This window comes from Chroicocephalus ridibundus, chromosome 6 (genome assembly GCF_963924245.1).
Source record: "Chroicocephalus ridibundus chromosome 6, bChrRid1.1, whole genome shotgun sequence".
Lineage (NCBI taxonomy): Eukaryota > Metazoa > Chordata > Aves > Charadriiformes > Laridae > Chroicocephalus > Chroicocephalus ridibundus.
The window spans coordinates 46,560,147-46,575,922 of record NC_086289.1 but is presented as its reverse complement, the minus strand read 5'-3'; the positions used below and the strand labels follow the sequence as shown (position 1 = coordinate 46,575,922).

The window sequence follows — 15,776 nt, the reverse complement described above, 5'->3', positions numbered from 1 at the left end:
CCTCTCTCTGCTGTCACAAGGTATGATACCTTTACGTGGTCGTAGAGGAGGCAGGTCTTTTTCACTGCATATACATGTTAAATTATCTTGCACTGCCCTTATTTTAGAAATCCTCTTTTCCAAAATTATGATTCTAGAAGAAAATAAGGATTTTCAAGACAATTGTATGTTTGCTGGGAGCTACGTGAGGGTAAATATCGATGTATGAGTTTGCTGTCATCAGAGTAAAGCCAACTGCCTTTTTCTGTGCTTCAGTAATGCAGTTGATAAACAGCTACTAACGTAGCTAATGGCACCAACATTTCTCATTTAAGTACACCCGGCTGGTTTGAGCTACAGACAGAATGTATATATTGCTTTGCAAGGTACAGTTGGTCTTCCAAAATATTCCTAGAATGGGAACTAGCTGAAATGAGCTTGTTCCACAAAAAGTTCATTTCTGGTGGTAGAAGCCATATGCACCATTGTACTGTTTCCTGTGTAATACTTGAGTGCTCATCTTCTGGTGCTACAGTATGTCTGCTCAATATTTGATATCGGTATTGCTACTTTTTCGTCCTATCTTTTCTTGAATGTATGATGTGTGCCTTTTGAGTTACTCTGGTGTTAAATGGTAAAGCACTGTTATAGTATTTTTGTACATAAAACTTGCACTTTAGTGAAAACATTGCTTGGAAAGGGAATTTCCAGAATTCAATTTTAAAGTAGGATTTTAAAATAATTAAAGGTTTACAGTATTAAGTATTTTAATGCAGCATACAGACTAAAGGGGCACTTTATTTTAGTCTATTTTTGTATGTGATATTTTTGTTACGTAATAGAGCCAAAACTAGAGCCACAATGTATCTTGCAAAAATAGCTTTTGGTTTTTTTCTTTCAAGTTCATTTGAAAGAACCAAAAATGGCAACTTGAACTATGGTAGTAGTTCACTGCTGGAACCCACTTCTGTATTAAAAGCATAATTGCTTTTATATACAAGCTTGATCCCGCTTTGTGCTCTATGTAGTCTTCTTTTGGTGAATGTTACAACTCTCTCCATTCTGTGCTTATCTCCAGTGCAAGCAGTTATTGGAAACTGTTAGAATAAAATATGTCCTGTGCCTGCTTCACCTCTAGAACATACTTGAAAGTAAATCTGAAAACCAAAAGGGAATTTCACTAAAACTAACTTTTCCCAGTAGAACAGTATTGAATGCGTTTATCTTTTAAAGTCTGGGAAGAATGTTGTCATTACATCTTTATATAAACCCACATGCCATGCATGTGAAATATTTCTGGAAGGTCAATAATAATTTCTGAAAGTGTTTTCAAGTGAATGCAGTCTCATCTCGGGGCGGGGGGAAAGAAAATAGTAGTTCTGAATTGGAAATGTGCACTAAAAGATGGAAAAACAAAGCAGTGTAACCTTTCACTGTGGTACCAACTTTTAAACACATAAAAATCCTTTTTTAAACTGCCCTTTGGAAAAAAAGTGGTGGAGCAATACCTTTCTTCCACAATTATATTGGGGGGGGGGGAAAATCTTCCTGTTCAACATACACGATGAGAGAGACTTTGGGTCGATTTCTTTGTCATGCTGTCAATCAAGCCATCAGCAAGGAACAGTAGTGCTGGCATGTTGTCCTGCGTGGTCATCTGTGCTGGGAAGACAATGAAATTTGAATGGCTGCACAGTTCCTGACCGGACCAAATGGTTCATTTAATTCCCTTTAAAAGCAATAGGGTATGGTTAATGTTATAAAATGAAACCTGGACTCAAGGCCCAAAGTGCTGCAGCAGATAAAAGAATGTGAAAATGTCCATTTTAAGGTGGCAGAAGAATGCCTTGGCGAGGACTCAAGAAGTAATCATTCCTGAATGTGCGTTCCTGCGCAGACGGGGAGGGGGAGGGAAGACGGGCCTGGTGGGAATCACTGCTGTCCCTCATTTTTGCAGATGTACTAGTAGTCGGGTTGTGTTTAAGCACAAAGGGTAAAGATAAAAAAACAAATGAAAGATGTTTAAGGAAATTAACATCACTCTTCTAGGTAAAACTAAAAGGTGTAACGAATGTTCAGTAATGCGTGTAAACACTTATATTTGCTGCAGAAATAGACCAAAAGGATTTATGAACAATGATGTCTCTACTTAGGATTGCTTTTTTTATACTATTGCTTGCTGATTGTTTCTTTCATGGATCGTTTTGTCTGGCTGTAAGACTTCTGACCTCTGTTTCCAAGTAAATCTTTCTTTATGCTGATTCTGCTTTTCTGGAGAGAATCTTGGTTAGCACCTCCTTGCAAAAAGAAGGATTTTATTCTTTAATAGCTAATAAACATTTTTCTTTTTACATTGCTTTAAAATGCTTTCATTTTTCTTTTCTAACTCTGACCTTTCCTCTGTGTGGCTGCCCATGAGGTACTATTTCAGGTATAGTTTGGCTTTGTTTAATTTGCTTCTACAGAACGTGCATGCAAGTACACAGTCCCAAAGAGTTCACATCAGCATCATTCCATCTATAAGCAATCTTTATACATGAATAAGTGTTAAACAGTAATCGGTAGCACCGTAGGGCATTTGTGCAATAGTGGGTGATGTTAACTATCACAAATTGTTTAAAACTGTTTCCCTTTTCTTTTCTACCTAGGAGATGAAATTTATCAGGACATTTTTCGTGACTTTTCTCAAATGGCATCAAATAATCCAGAGAAGCTAAATCGTTTCCAGCAGTCAGATTCCCAGAAGTCTTAAGTGTCAAGAAGGAAAAGAACCTGATCTTTATAGTGCAAGTCTTTTTTTACTTCAACAGAATGAATTATATGCATTTTGTTAGATAGTTTGGATAAAATGACCACTCCAATGTAGCTTTAGATTGTGGTAGCTGGGGAAATGTATGAGTTGTTTTATGTTCTACAGTATGTATACCTCAGCAGCTGAAGAAAATGTTTAAATAAAAATAAATGCCTGCTAGCTCAGTATAAACATAGTACCTGTTAGCAAGTACGAAGTTTGTCTGCAGTTCGTGCATAAAGTTAGCAGGGCGTAGCTGTATGCGTTGCAGACTCTGGATGGCAGGATGGTCAGACCAGCTTTGCTATTTAGTGTCCCCTACTGTCATCTGTCTCCCTATTGCCATGAAGAATGTGCCTCTGACAAGAAGGTCTGGGTTGCATTTTCTGGGACTGATTGGAAGGGAAATTGGGTAATGACTTACTGAGTTGTCCTTCTATTTGTGGGCCTGTAACTTAACAGATTCTCCTACACTGACTCTGGTTAGAGGTAGGCTGTTAATAACAAGACATGGTAACTTCTGTTCTTTTTGCAAGCTCTTTCACAGTGGAAGTTTTAACACCAGGCTGGCCTTTATGCTAGTGACTGCGGGTCAGTCACAATAGGTGTATATCCTGGAGGACCAAACTTCTAAGAGCAGTCTATTTTCTTTTTTTTTTTCCCCTCTTAAATTAAACTTTCTGTGCAGCAAGTATACTTCTAAATGAGCATGTGGAACCTTTCATGAAAAATAAACTTAATCCTTCTGGACATGATGTGGGGTTTGTTTGTAGTATTTTGACATCAAAACTTGAAATTTGAGACATGAAAGTAAATATTGAGCCAATGGAGTTTTTGTAGAACAGTCGTATGAATGCTGTTTGTTAGCTTTTTGTGCTGTTCTCACTACTAGCCCCTAGCTGAATATATAAAATCTTATATGTAATGCAGCCACCCTAAGTTTAGGGCAATGAATCCTTTATATCAGGAAGCGGTATCCTTTATATAATCTGCAGAGATGCGTTGTGTATACCTGTTGCCCAAACTAAGGGGTGCACAAGAAAACCTAGGAATTTCACTGCATGTTTTTGCAAAGTAACGGGTGACCATAGTCTCCAGCTGTATTCTGAGGGCAGCAGCACAGTTTGCTTTATTTAATAGTGAGCTCCACTCTGCTGATGTGCATGTATAAGCGGTGTCTTGTAGATACGTGCTTATGTGTCAGGTTATTTAATACCTAGATAGTAATCACCTGAAGCCCTAAAGCAGCAGATGCAATTCTTTATCCTCTGTTTGTCTGACCTATGGACAACTTAAGGAGAATTTATGGTAACATAGTATCAATGTGACTTTTTAACAAGCCTAATAGGCATGGCATTATGCTAACCTGCTGTTTTAAATGAATTTAGGAAATAAACTGGCTTTTCTCCAAGCTGGCGAAGATAAGCAAAATCAGCTAAAAAAATTCTGTAAACTATGGTAAAATTAAACTTTCTGGCATGTTAAATTTGACTAAGGTATTTCAAATATTTATCATTTTGCATCGTGTATAATAATGCATAAAATCTGGATGAATATTGCTGCAAGCCTAATACTATTTTAGAAGTGTCCGATAGATTCTTTTTTCCAAGCAGAAGAATCTTACAAAACAGTTCTTGCTTTGTGAGTGCTCTAATTATGCTAGGAAGAGCGGATTCTGCCCATTTAAAAAGTGTGTTTAGTCTGAATAATAAGAAACTTAGGAGTATCACCTGTAAGCAGTAGTTCCTAGTAAGTTGTTTTTTAAATAGCTGTCTATGAAATGATAATATACTTCCTAGTCTGCAGTATTAAACAGCAGTGGATGTTTTAGTAGATCTTAGAGAAAGTAAAATTCCCAGTGTACAGATGGGACAATGTAAGATATGGCTATCTATAGTGTACACTTTAGACATAGGTTTTTCTAAAGAGTTATCTTTTACAGCCTACTTGACAGGCATTATATAGTGTGATTGGCTGTAATGTAAAGCTACCTAAACCTTAATGGCATAATCCCTATCTCAGTCCATGCTGCTGGAAAAATGTCTGAGACTTATTTCGAATCTTGGCTGGGATTTTCCTTCCTAGCCATAAAAATCTCTGTGACAAATCTTGCAGGACAGCTTCCTGTAGACAATAAGTTTCTTTCCGGTAGCTCTGCAGATCCATTTGCTGCATTCCCGACTCTTCTGTCTGGAAAGAACTATCAGTCTGTTTATGCTAAAGGACTAATACCATACCTGATCGAGAGGTTGCATTACTCTTTTCAGGAGCTTTGAATGGTTCATGGAGCAGGTAAGTCACTTCTGATCCGGCAGCCTCGTTCCCAGTCCTTTTAGGTACGCTAGGATGTCCCGTGTCAGCTGCACTCAGTTAGAGCTTTTTTTCAGGTCAGGTGCAATACATGTGTTATGTATGTGATGTGTTGCTCATCAGCAACAACGAATATGCCATCAAGCTGCATGAAATTCAGAGGGCTTAGTCCTACCAAACACTGGCAGGCTCAGTGCTCCAGGGCCTCTAACTCAAAGGATTCATCCCTTAGTAATACACAGCATGATTAGTATTCCGAATATCTGGATTTCCATATCTAACTCGAGTGCTGATCTTCTGCTCAGTAATAATAAGAAAATTCGATTTTTATTATAATATGAATTTGAATTAACTAGAATAAGACAGTAAGGCTCCATTGTGGGTTAACATCTTGTACTCTTAACCAGATAACAGAAAGCTTCAGTTCCAGTTCATGTTTCTGTATAGGTATGAAGTATAATAGGTCTTAGTTGGTGAGGTACAAAACAGTAGATTACTAACACAGTTTAAAATCAGCTTTCACGTGGATTTTTAGTCATTTACTAGATAGCCCATTTAAAGATTTCATAATATTTTTCCTAGCCAGAGTTAGATCATGTGTTCCAAAGGTGTCTTGGAAGGACAAATGTTGAGGAGCTCAACTTATGTTCTAATGCATCATGACTTCAGAGGTAGAATTTACTTACATTGCATGTTGTTTAAAATGATGTCTGTGGTGTTTCCTTAGTGGTCTGTATTGTTTTGATTGTTCATAAGGTTTAATCTTTTATGTTAATGTCAGTACAGTGCATATAAACTTAAATTTTTGAATTATCATACTGAATCATGCCACTGAATTATATTAGACGTGCTGGAATTTGTTCCTGTAAATTTGGGTGAAGGCGGGGCGGTAGATGGTGGAAGTCTGTCTTTGCTTTCACAAGCTGCACGTATTGCAGTCTGACCGCGTGTTTCGTTTGTTCATTAGTACATTGTAGACTTCAGCCTCCTTATCAATTAGGACCTCATCTGAGAACTCCCTGAAATCGGTGGCAGCCTTTACACTGATTTCAGAAGCTTTGGATTGTATCCTTCCTGGCTTCTAACGGTAGTGCGTTTAAAGGATCCTGTAATAATACTGCATTTTTCTCTCTGGGGTTTTATATTTTACCTGTTTATGTACTCAGCTGAAATAGTTTTAGAAAATGCAACCAGACCTTCCAACTGCTGTCAGGAAATCGCCGTATAAGAGGAAGTTTCTCCTGTATTGCAGGATGACATCAGTACACACACATTGTCCAAATTATTAGAATTCTCCTTGATGGAGCAAAAACTCTGTAGCACTAAAGAAAAAAGGTGAGAAGTAGAATAAGTTTAGGATTGGCTGTGATGTTTCCAGGACTCTGGTGCTTCTCTGCAGCCATCTGTTTTAAAGTGTGGATGTTAACTCTGTGTTTTGATCATGAGAATCTCAAATGACACAGTGAATATAAAAGGACTGTTTCATAGAACTACAAACAGTGTGTAAGTACCAAGGATGTAGTATTTTTACACTGTCAAAAGGACTGAGCTGTTTATTCTGAATATCTGATACATAAAGTATTTTGAGAATCAGTTTTGCAAACTACCATCTCTGCCCATTCACAGATGGACACTTTTTCACAAGGTAGAGTTTATGCCACTTGTTTGTGCACCCTAGTAGCCAAAATGTCTTGCTCCCTTGCACAAAAGCACATTTTTAAAGCGGGGACAGCTTCAGAAAGGCAGTACTGGGGAAAAGGATGACTGTACCACTTTGGTATATCGCCTTTCATACACTTGCTTTATCTTTCTGCATACAGTATTTTCTTGTTTCTCTTCCCATGGAAGGAGATGATAGAGGAGGAAAAAAATCCCACTCACTTTTCTGTTAGGATTCGATTGTCCATGTTTTGATAGAAATCACTGAGAAATTATAATTTCCTCAAGCAGAGAGGTTACTCTGTCTGAAATAATGATCTGTTTGTTTTTTGGTTTTTGTTTTTTGTTTTTTTTTTTTTTTATCTACGTGTCCTCTGTACTTGGTGTTTTTTAGGCATTCCAGCAGTAAAATGCTCCTGTGAACCCTTCCCCCTTAAGATATAACTGTAAAGAATGTATAACCAGCCCTAGTTCGCATTTAATAAGTCTGTAGACTTTGTATCCAAAACTTGAATGTAGTTTTCTGTAGCTTGCCATTGTAAATGAGAGAAACTCATTATTACCTTTGTAGTTAATCGACTGTACATGCTGTAAGGATTGTAAATACTGTACTTGATTAAACCTTTGTATGCTCTCAGCCGCCTCTGTCTGTGGGGCGGGCTGAGGGAGGGGGGGCCGCCTCCCGACATGGCGGCCGCCCCGCCCCCGACATGGCGGCGGGCTGAGGGGGCGGCCCTTGACATGGCGGCCGGCCCGCCTGCGGCATGGCGGCGCTGGGCCGCGCGGGCCGGGGCTGGGCGCGCTCCCAGCCCTGCGCCCTGGCGCTGGCCGCCGCCTTGGCCGTCTGCGCCTTCTACTACCTGGGCGGCGGCGGCGAGACCTTCTCCAGCGCCACACGCCGCCTCCGCGCCACGCCGCCCGCCCCGGCGCACCGCCACCCCCAGCACGGCGGCGGGGAGGCGGCGGCGGGGGGCCGCGACATGCACCTCCTGCTGATGTTCACCAAGGCCGAGCGGAGCCCGGCGCTGCGCGGCAAGGCGCAGGTGGCCCTGCGCTCCCTGCTGCGGCACGGGCGGCTGGGCGGCGGCGACGCGCTGCACCTCCACCTGGTCACCGAGGGCGCCAGCAGGGACATCGGCCTGGGCCTGCTGCGGGACCTGCTGCGCGGAGCCGCCTTCCGGCACCAGGTGCGGGGCGGCGGGGGGCGGCGGGGCCTGCCCGTGGGGAGCCCAGCGCCGCCGTACCGGGATCCCGGCCTCGGCCGTCGGGATCCTTCGGCTGGTGGGTGCACCCCGGACAGAGCGTCGTCCGGGGCCTCGCCAGGCCTTATGGAGGGAGCCTGCCCCCAAGACAAAGGGGGCGGCAGCCTGGGGGAAAGAAACTTTCTCCACTGACGGCCCACGTCCAGCTCCTGACAGGAGGGTGTTTCCTTCCCATCTCTGCAGGAGAAGGCTGCATCTCTCCCCAGTTTCATGAATCCTGTGAATCAGGGCTTGTTCTGTGTGAGCCCAGACCCCCTGGCCTGTGGGGAGGTGTCCGGAGGTGTCCTGGTGTGATGGTCTCAGCTGCGCGGCCTGGGAACACCTCCGGGAAACCACTTCTGCTGGAGAGGAGCAGCTGCTCTGGGCAGTGCAGCTCCTCTTCCAGAGACCCTGTTGTTGGCCGTGGTTCAGCGTCCCAGCACAAGGACCACATCTGCTTGTGCGTAGATGGCTTCCCAAGGGGTCCTGCGGGACTGGGATCAGAAAAGGCTGTCACGTTGCTGCTGGTGGCTCTTGAGAAAGGGATTGGAGAGCCTGCAAAGGTCGGAGTGCTTCCATGTGCAAATGTTCATCCTGCTACCTGCCAGAGAAACGGTTCTGCCTCCCAAAAACGTGGTCACTGCAGTCCGTGCAAAGGCAGGCTTTTCTTCACGTTAAACAGGTGTCTGAAAACTGGAGGAATGCTAAGTTCAGAGACCCCAGGTAACTTGCCTCTTCTGTCCTGAGGTGCTGCTGCAGAGTATTGCTTGGAAGCGACCTCTGCTCCTCCTGTAACTTCTCATCTCTCATCTTTGAGGTATTTAATATTAGCTGAACTCTGCTGGGGTGTAGCCTCAACGTCGTTTGTACAGATCACTTGTTGGTAAATAATCCCACCTCTCCTTTTTCTTAAACAGCACTCTGCTAGTGCTGGTGCTCAGTCGGGTCACGTGTCATGGTGGGCAACCTCCTCACTGCGCCGCAGTGCTCGGCACTCTGGAGGGGTTGTGCACCTTCAGGAGGGTTCCCCGTGCCGCACGAGGGTGCAGTGCGACAGCCTAGCTCAGGTTTGTTGCATTGTGTCCCCCTGGAGTGGGAGGACCCCCAAGCCACCATGGCACGCAGATCCCTTGCAGACAGACACCCATCTTTGCGTGTGGCTGCCTTGCTGCCATCTGTTCTTCTCAGAACCCGAATTCCTCTGCAGGCCACCTTGCCAGCATTGCTGCTCCCAGGGGACACGGGCTCACGAGTGAAGTGGTGCGGGAGGTGGGGACATGCAGCGATGTGTGTTGTGGCATGGGCCTTTGTAGGTGCTTGTGGACTCACAGTAAAGCCTGGCTCACAGCTCGGTGAGGAGATCTTGCACCAGAACTGATCTCTTGGGTGTAAGCGAATAGCGTGGTCTGGAAGGCTCAGGTGAGATCTCACTGGGATCTCCTCGGTGGGTTGGCTTCTTCCCTCTCTCCTGGCAGCGCCTGACGTATCCTGGTTTCGTTAGCTAGCCCATGCTTGGCACTATGCTTCTCACCTATCCACTTACCTGTTCTCAGGTAGAGTTCCTAGTACAGAGCAGAGGCCGTAGGCTGCTTCTCAAGCATAGGGTCTTGCCCCTAATACTGTGCCAGTTTCTGCTAGGCCAGCAGGTGACAGCATCTCTTTATTCTTGCTGTAGCCTACCCCATTCCTCCTCTTTATCAGCAGGAAACATCACCCTAACTCCGATCTTTGGTGCTGCTAAGATGTTGAAAGTGGTTGATCCTGATGCTCAGGTGGTTCCAGCAGTGACCTGGCTCCATCCTGAGACCCCTCCTTTCCTGGTTCTCTTGGTGTCCCCAGAACGCCCTCCTGGTTCTTACGCTCTTTTCCTAGAGCAGGCCCAAAGATGAGGCTTGATAAAGTGCTCAGAGGGCAGCTTGAGCTGCAGGATTGATTAAAAACCCTGAACTTTGCATTTTCTTCATGAGGGTGTGATTCGGGCTCTGGTTTTGGAGCTGTCCTTGCCCTCCCCTCCCAGCAGAGCTGGGATCAATTGGGTCCTCTGTTAGTGAAGCCCAGGAATCAGATCTGGATCCCATCCCCAGTGGAAGGTGATGGGCCAGCTCTTGTCTCTCCCTAAGCAAAGTCATAAACTTCTGAAATCTGAAGGGTGAAGCAGCCAGCTGCAGTGTGCCAGGGCAGGACACGGAGGGTGGGAGCAGAGGGGCTTTGGGATGCACCACGGTGGGGTGCATGGGAGCAGCTTAGGCGCAGCAGCCCTTCTGGCTGTGCAGGGCAGGGCAGGGCAGAGCTGGGCTGTCCCACTCACGGGGCAGTCCTGACGTGGCATCACCGTGCCTGTACAGATGTGTCCCAGATGCGGAGCTGGGAGTGCAGCATGCTGATGGCGAGCGGCAGATGGAGCTGGTGCTCCGCGATGTGCTGCGTGGCTTTTTTGGCGTGGGGATCAGGGAGGACGGAGGAAATTGGCCGGGAAGCATCCGTGTCGGAGGAAGGACTTGCCGCGCGCCGGCACCCAGCCAGGACCTGGCCTTCCTGCTTGTCCTCCAAGCCCTGGCTTGTGGAGGTTCTGCTGGGCTTTCACCAGGGCTTTATGCCCGCAGTTGGTGAGAGCGTGTCCTGTCCTGTGGGTTGCAGGGTGATCTCTGTCTGCAGCCTCTCCTGCTTCCTGGCAAGCGGGAAGTGCCCGGGAACGAGCCTGGGCATGTCTCAGCAGCCAATATTCTGCTTACAAAAAGCCCTGACTCGCCCCGTTTCCTGCAACTCTGGGCTGCGCGCTCTGACTCTCGGTGCTGATTCATATCGCTTATTTATTCCGTTCCCCTCCGAGAATAAAATTAACTGCGCGCCCTGCTCGTTGCTCTTCCTGGTTGCTTGTTTAGATCAGCCCCGTGGAGGATGCTGCCAAATGGGGGTCTGGTGCTGTGGGAGGACATGCTGGGGTGAAGGTAACTGAGCTGCCGTCACCCCGCGCATACAAGAGAGCTGCAAAGATACTCGGAATGAGGAGGAGGGAAAGTTAAGGAGAAATGAAACGTGGGTTGTTTTTTCCTAGTGAATCAATTGGAAGGGTCTTTTCTCAGTGCGGGATGTGTGTTTATAAAACTGTGCTTGCACAGGAAACCCCTAGAACTTACTTTTCTTAACGTCCTCAGCAAATGTGGTCAGATTTAGCTACAGGGATTTACTGAAAGCTGCTACACAAATAAATAACGAAGTATAAAATTAGCAGCAGATCAGCAAGCTGTGCTAAAGTCAGCAGTGTGGCGAGGAGAAGCCCTCGCAGTCCTGGAAGGGCTGGCCGGCCTGTGGCTGCGGAAGGAAGATTGAGCTGCTGAGGAGTTTGCTTTGCAGAAGTGCCTAACCAAAGGGTGGGCAAAAGACACAAATTTTCCTATTTTCTTTGGCAGGGGAGGGAAGGCAGATGATGCTGTGTCTGGAGTTTCAGGAGTATTTTTCCCATGATTTTTGTCCACTGGTGCTTGGCTCATTTCAGAGGTGGCTGGAATTGGTTTGACTTTTTTTCCCCCCTGCTCAGCTGTTTCTTATGTGCTGTGCAGACCTCAGGCTGCCTTTGCTGGATGCAGGAGGGTGGTTACAGGTGCTGTATTTCTCCTCCCTGCTTTTCCAGTCTGACCAGACCCCAGCACTGCCCCTACTGAGCTGGGCTGGGAGCAGAGCATCATGCATCTCAGTGGTGGTGGTACTGGTAGTGCTCAGCTCCACACACTTTGCACCTGCAGAGTGGTGGTGTTTTGCTGTGTGTGGTCACCTGGGATCACTGCTGGCAGCAGCACTTGGTGCTGCCGATGTGCTCCCCGCCGCTGTGCCGATCTCCCGCCTGTTCCTGCAGCGCTGCTGGTGACAACTGTGATGGTGAAGCTGCTCCTGCAGCTTGGCAGGGCCCGGGGTGAGATGCTGCCCTAAAAGGTACCGGTTACGGAGTTTCCTCCCCTGCGGTGTCTTGGGGAATACGCTGTGCTATCCAAAGCCAGGTGTGGCTGCTGATGACCTCTCCCAATGCACTTTCCTGGTACGTGTTGTTCTGTGTTTTTCCTGCCGTCCTCCTGCAGGGGCTTGGCCCCGAGCCCAGCAGCCAGGACGGCAGCAGCGTGGCCGCCCTGCCGAGGGACATGCTGGCCGTGGAGCCTGCGCGAGGGCTCTCATACAGCGCCCGGCTGACAGCGAGGGCCAGTGGCTGAGGGTGGGTGTTTGGGATGCCCTCCCCAGGAGGGGGACTCTGCTGTGACTGTCCTCCAGCAGTACCCCGTCGTGGGTTTGGCTGTTGTGCCTGGGGTCAGGATGAACCTATCACCTTACCTTGTTTGGCATACTGAGAGTCCCGCGAGTGGCTCCCCGCCTCCAGCAAGCTGTGCTCTGACACAAGAGCACTTTGATCTGAATAACGTTTTCTGCAAGAAAGTGCAGGAGGAAGAAGCCTCGGACCACTCGCTGTCTCTGTGCCAGCCTCGCTGGGCATCAAAGCAGCCCCTTAGAGGGGGCATCCCATAGAGAAGGCAGCCATTGCACCAGCTCAGGCTCCAAAGCCGCCTTTCCCTCTGAAACGCTTGACTTGGTTTAGATTTTAAAAAAGCAAATGCTGTATCTTGTATGTTTAGGTGTGTGGTGCAGGGCTTCTTGCTCTTAAGCAGATGAAGTTTTCGTAGGAAAAAGGAGTGAACATAGAACCATTGAATAATTTAGTTTGGAAGGGACCTGTGGAGTTTGTGGGATTGAGTTCCTGCTGAAGGCTTATGGAAGTGTCTCTGTATCCCTCAAACAAGGGGTATAGTCTCCCCTTTCCAAAATTCACATACTGCTGCAAAGTTGTGTCCTCGCTGGCCTTCAGTTCCTGCTGTGCTCTTCCTGCTTTCCCTGGCCTGAAAAAGGCAGCGTGACCTCGAGTCTCCACACTCGAGTTCCTGCACTCCCCCTTATCCGCACTGGGGTCGTGTCCCTTGTCTCTCTTAATTACCCTGAAAATCCCTCCTGTTATCTTGCATGATTCAGTGATCTGCATCCTTCTGTGTGTGTAACGAGCATCAGGCTGCATGAAAGTTCCTGTTTGTCAGACTTTGACCAAAATTAATTGTAAGCTTGTGAAGTTTCAGTAACTGACGAGGTACATTTGCAGTTGCTTCTGTTTCTGGCCCATAGCAAGGACCTGCGCAGGCGTCCCAGGGATGGTGTTGCTGTAGGGCTGAGGATTTCAGAGCATTCCTGTCTGAGCACGAGCAAAAGTCCAGCACAAGCGGGCTGAGATCCCTCTAGAGAAGATGCTCGGCTGTGCTTTAACTCCTAATATTTGGATTTTTGTCAGTGTGCTGTGGCCCGTCCTCCCTTTCTCCCTCCAGCCCCGGCGGGACGTGCTGCAGAGCTCGCCTGCATGCAGGGCTGAGGTTCAGGAAATCCGGGCTGCGTCCCTGGCGCTGTGGCAGCCTGCCTTTGCAGCAGGGAGCAAGTCTTGGTCCTCAGGGTAAGTGACGTGGTCTGGCTTGCCTCAAAACGGCAGGATGCCAGAGCCCAGAGCGAACCATCACCTCTTCTGATGGACTCCATATGGGAGACCAGATATGTGGTTGCATTAGGCAGTGGGAACAGACCAGAAAAAAAAACCAAAAAACAAAACCCCCACTATTGAACAGCCGTGATTGTATGAGTGGATTTGAGTCTCTCTGAGCCCGTCTCACTTTTATGAAATGGTTGTAAAAATCCTTCCCTCCTTTCCCTGATGCCTTAGCTGGCTTTCACCCTGTGGTGGTAGTGCAGGGGCCAGGGCAATTGGGCCCCTTTGTGCAGCTGAGGTGCCACCGGCAGTGTTCGTGCTTTAACAACCCCTCCCGGCCCTGTGCCGGGGCAGGCTGAGCAAAGGCTGTCAGCGCTGGGCCAGTCCCCAGAGGTGGCCGCTGAGTGGTGTTTCTGGTGTCTCTCCTAGGTAATAGTCCATGATGTGAACGAGCTGACAGAAAAGCTGTTTCCAATCGTTGAAGCGATGCAGAAGCACTTCAGCGCCGGATCGGGGACCTACTACAGCGACGCAATCTTCTTCTTGTCGGTTGCAATGCATCGCATCATGCCCAAAGGTAAGCCTCCACTGAGCTGCCGCAGCAGCTGCCTCTAGGAGCACAGCCTCTCTTTTTCGTCTGCACAGAGATGTTACCCAGTGCTATTGGAAATGCAAAGAAAGTTAATAAACTTCTGGGGTGGGCTCCTGGGGTTCTGCTCCTTCCTGCAGAGTGATGGACCCTTCGGTCCAAGACTGCCCACATCCAGGTCTCCACTGGCGTGAGTGGTGGGAGGTTATTCATGTTGCATGGCAGCTGGCCCTGCCGCCGTGCCCTGAGATGGTAGGAGAGGAGAGACGGGAGCAAGCGTGCTTGCCCTGTGTGTGCTTACGGCCCCCTTCCCCGTGGGCGTCAGCAGAAGGAGGTGCCGCATGCTAGTGGTGTGGCTGTGTGCTAGCAAGCGTCAGCAGAGAGCGGTTGTCGAGCCTTTCCTCTTGGCTTCGGTGAGCTCTTGGAAAGCTTTGCTGATTAGCGGCCACCGATCGCTTAAGTTTCCTTATTGTGCCTTCGCTCTGCTGTTATCGAGTGCGGGAACAACAATAAATCTGCAGGAAAACAAGGCAGCTGGCAGAAGGGGCTTGACTCAGTTGATGCTGTGTTTTCCTTCCCCAGCTGCACGTGGGTGCTTCTCCTGGGACTGGTGTGCTCTCTAGCCTTGGACTGGTCGCACGAGGAGGGTGTTGCATCCCTGGGCTCCAAACCCCTTCCCTGGAGCTCCCCCAGCCCTGCCTGTCCCTTCCTGGTGCTGGCCCTTGGCTCTCCCTGCTGGCTGCCCCGCTGGCCTGGCACATTGGTGAGGGAAGCATCCTCTCCTGGGCCAGCCGCTGGCCATGTGACCTCCTTGTGCCAGGGCAGGGTGTGGGTGACAGTGGTGCCAGGGAGCCCCTGGGGGAGGTGACCAGCCTCTTGAAGCTGCTTGTGGATGGCACACGGTGGTGGCCCGTTCCCACATGTGTGTGTTGCTGAAATAGCTGTTCCCATGGGTAGCACCACCAGCACCAGCAGCTTCCTCAGCATCTGGAGCCTCTGCCCAGCCATAATATTCCCTGCAGATTTTCTGCAATCGATCTCAGGCGCAGTCTTGCTCTTACTGGGATGTGGGCACATGAGACTCCGCAGTGCCCCTGCTGAGCCCTGTCCCATTTTGGCTCTGCCGAGTAGCTCCTGCCTCTGCACTGGTTCGTGAGGCTTCCTCTGGACATGCCCCTGTCTGGGGGCCACAACCATCCCATGTTAGCTCATTAAGCATTTGGGCCATGGCTAATTTGTGCAAGCAAGCATTAGGGAAGAGCAGGCAGGGAGGTAGCCTGCTTCATCCTCCCCAGGGGCTGTGGGGCAAGGCAGCCCGAGGGTCCCATCCAACCCCTGCTCTGTGGTCTCCAGTGAATGTGCTGTACTTGGTCTCCATTAGACTTGGGTAGGTTTTTTTTTTCTGTCTGGTGATGTCTGCATTGCAAGTGCTTTGAAGTACGCTGAATACAAACGACAGTATTAATGCTGGCTAATTCACTCCTCCCGATTCCCTACCCTGTCTTTACTGTGTGCTAAAGATATCCATGTCGTGCCGCCTGCCAGCAAGAAGCTGCTCAGTCTGAAATGCCTTTTCTCAGTTCGTCAACCTGTGAGTTGTCTCATCTCTTGGAAAGCTTGTTTGCTCTCCCTCAGCCTGACGAGGCTTTCAATGGTCTGTTCGGGGCACAGGATGTTTAAAGAGGCATTTTTACAGTTTCA

General features: G+C 48.0%; 2 protein-coding genes across 6 annotated transcripts in view; both read left to right on the top strand.

The window, feature by feature from the left end:
- The window catches only part of ACAP2 (ArfGAP with coiled-coil, ankyrin repeat and PH domains 2), a 101,204-nt gene that overhangs the window by 63,116 nt on the left and 22,312 nt on the right, over positions 1-15,776 (top strand). For 4 of the 5 annotated variants that reach the window (XM_063337454.1, XM_063337452.1, XM_063337456.1 and 1 more), the window contains one exon: positions 2,628-7,376. In XM_063337454.1, the coding sequence (XP_063193524.1) occupies positions 2,628-2,731 (104 nt within the window). In that variant the 3' untranslated portion in view covers positions 2,732-7,376. Of the gene's footprint in view, positions 1-2,627; positions 7,377-15,776 lie in introns of those variants that run through there. The other variant, XR_010071458.1, reaches the window with a different exon arrangement.
- The window catches only part of XXYLT1 (xyloside xylosyltransferase 1), a 35,438-nt gene continuing 27,111 nt past the window's right edge, over positions 7,450-15,776 (top strand). The window contains exons 1-2 of the mRNA XM_063337457.1: positions 7,450-7,926; positions 13,916-14,063. Coding sequence (XP_063193527.1) covers positions 7,504-7,926; positions 13,916-14,063 — 571 coding nt within the window. The 5' untranslated portion in view covers positions 7,450-7,503. The remainder of the gene's footprint in view (positions 7,927-13,915; positions 14,064-15,776) is intronic.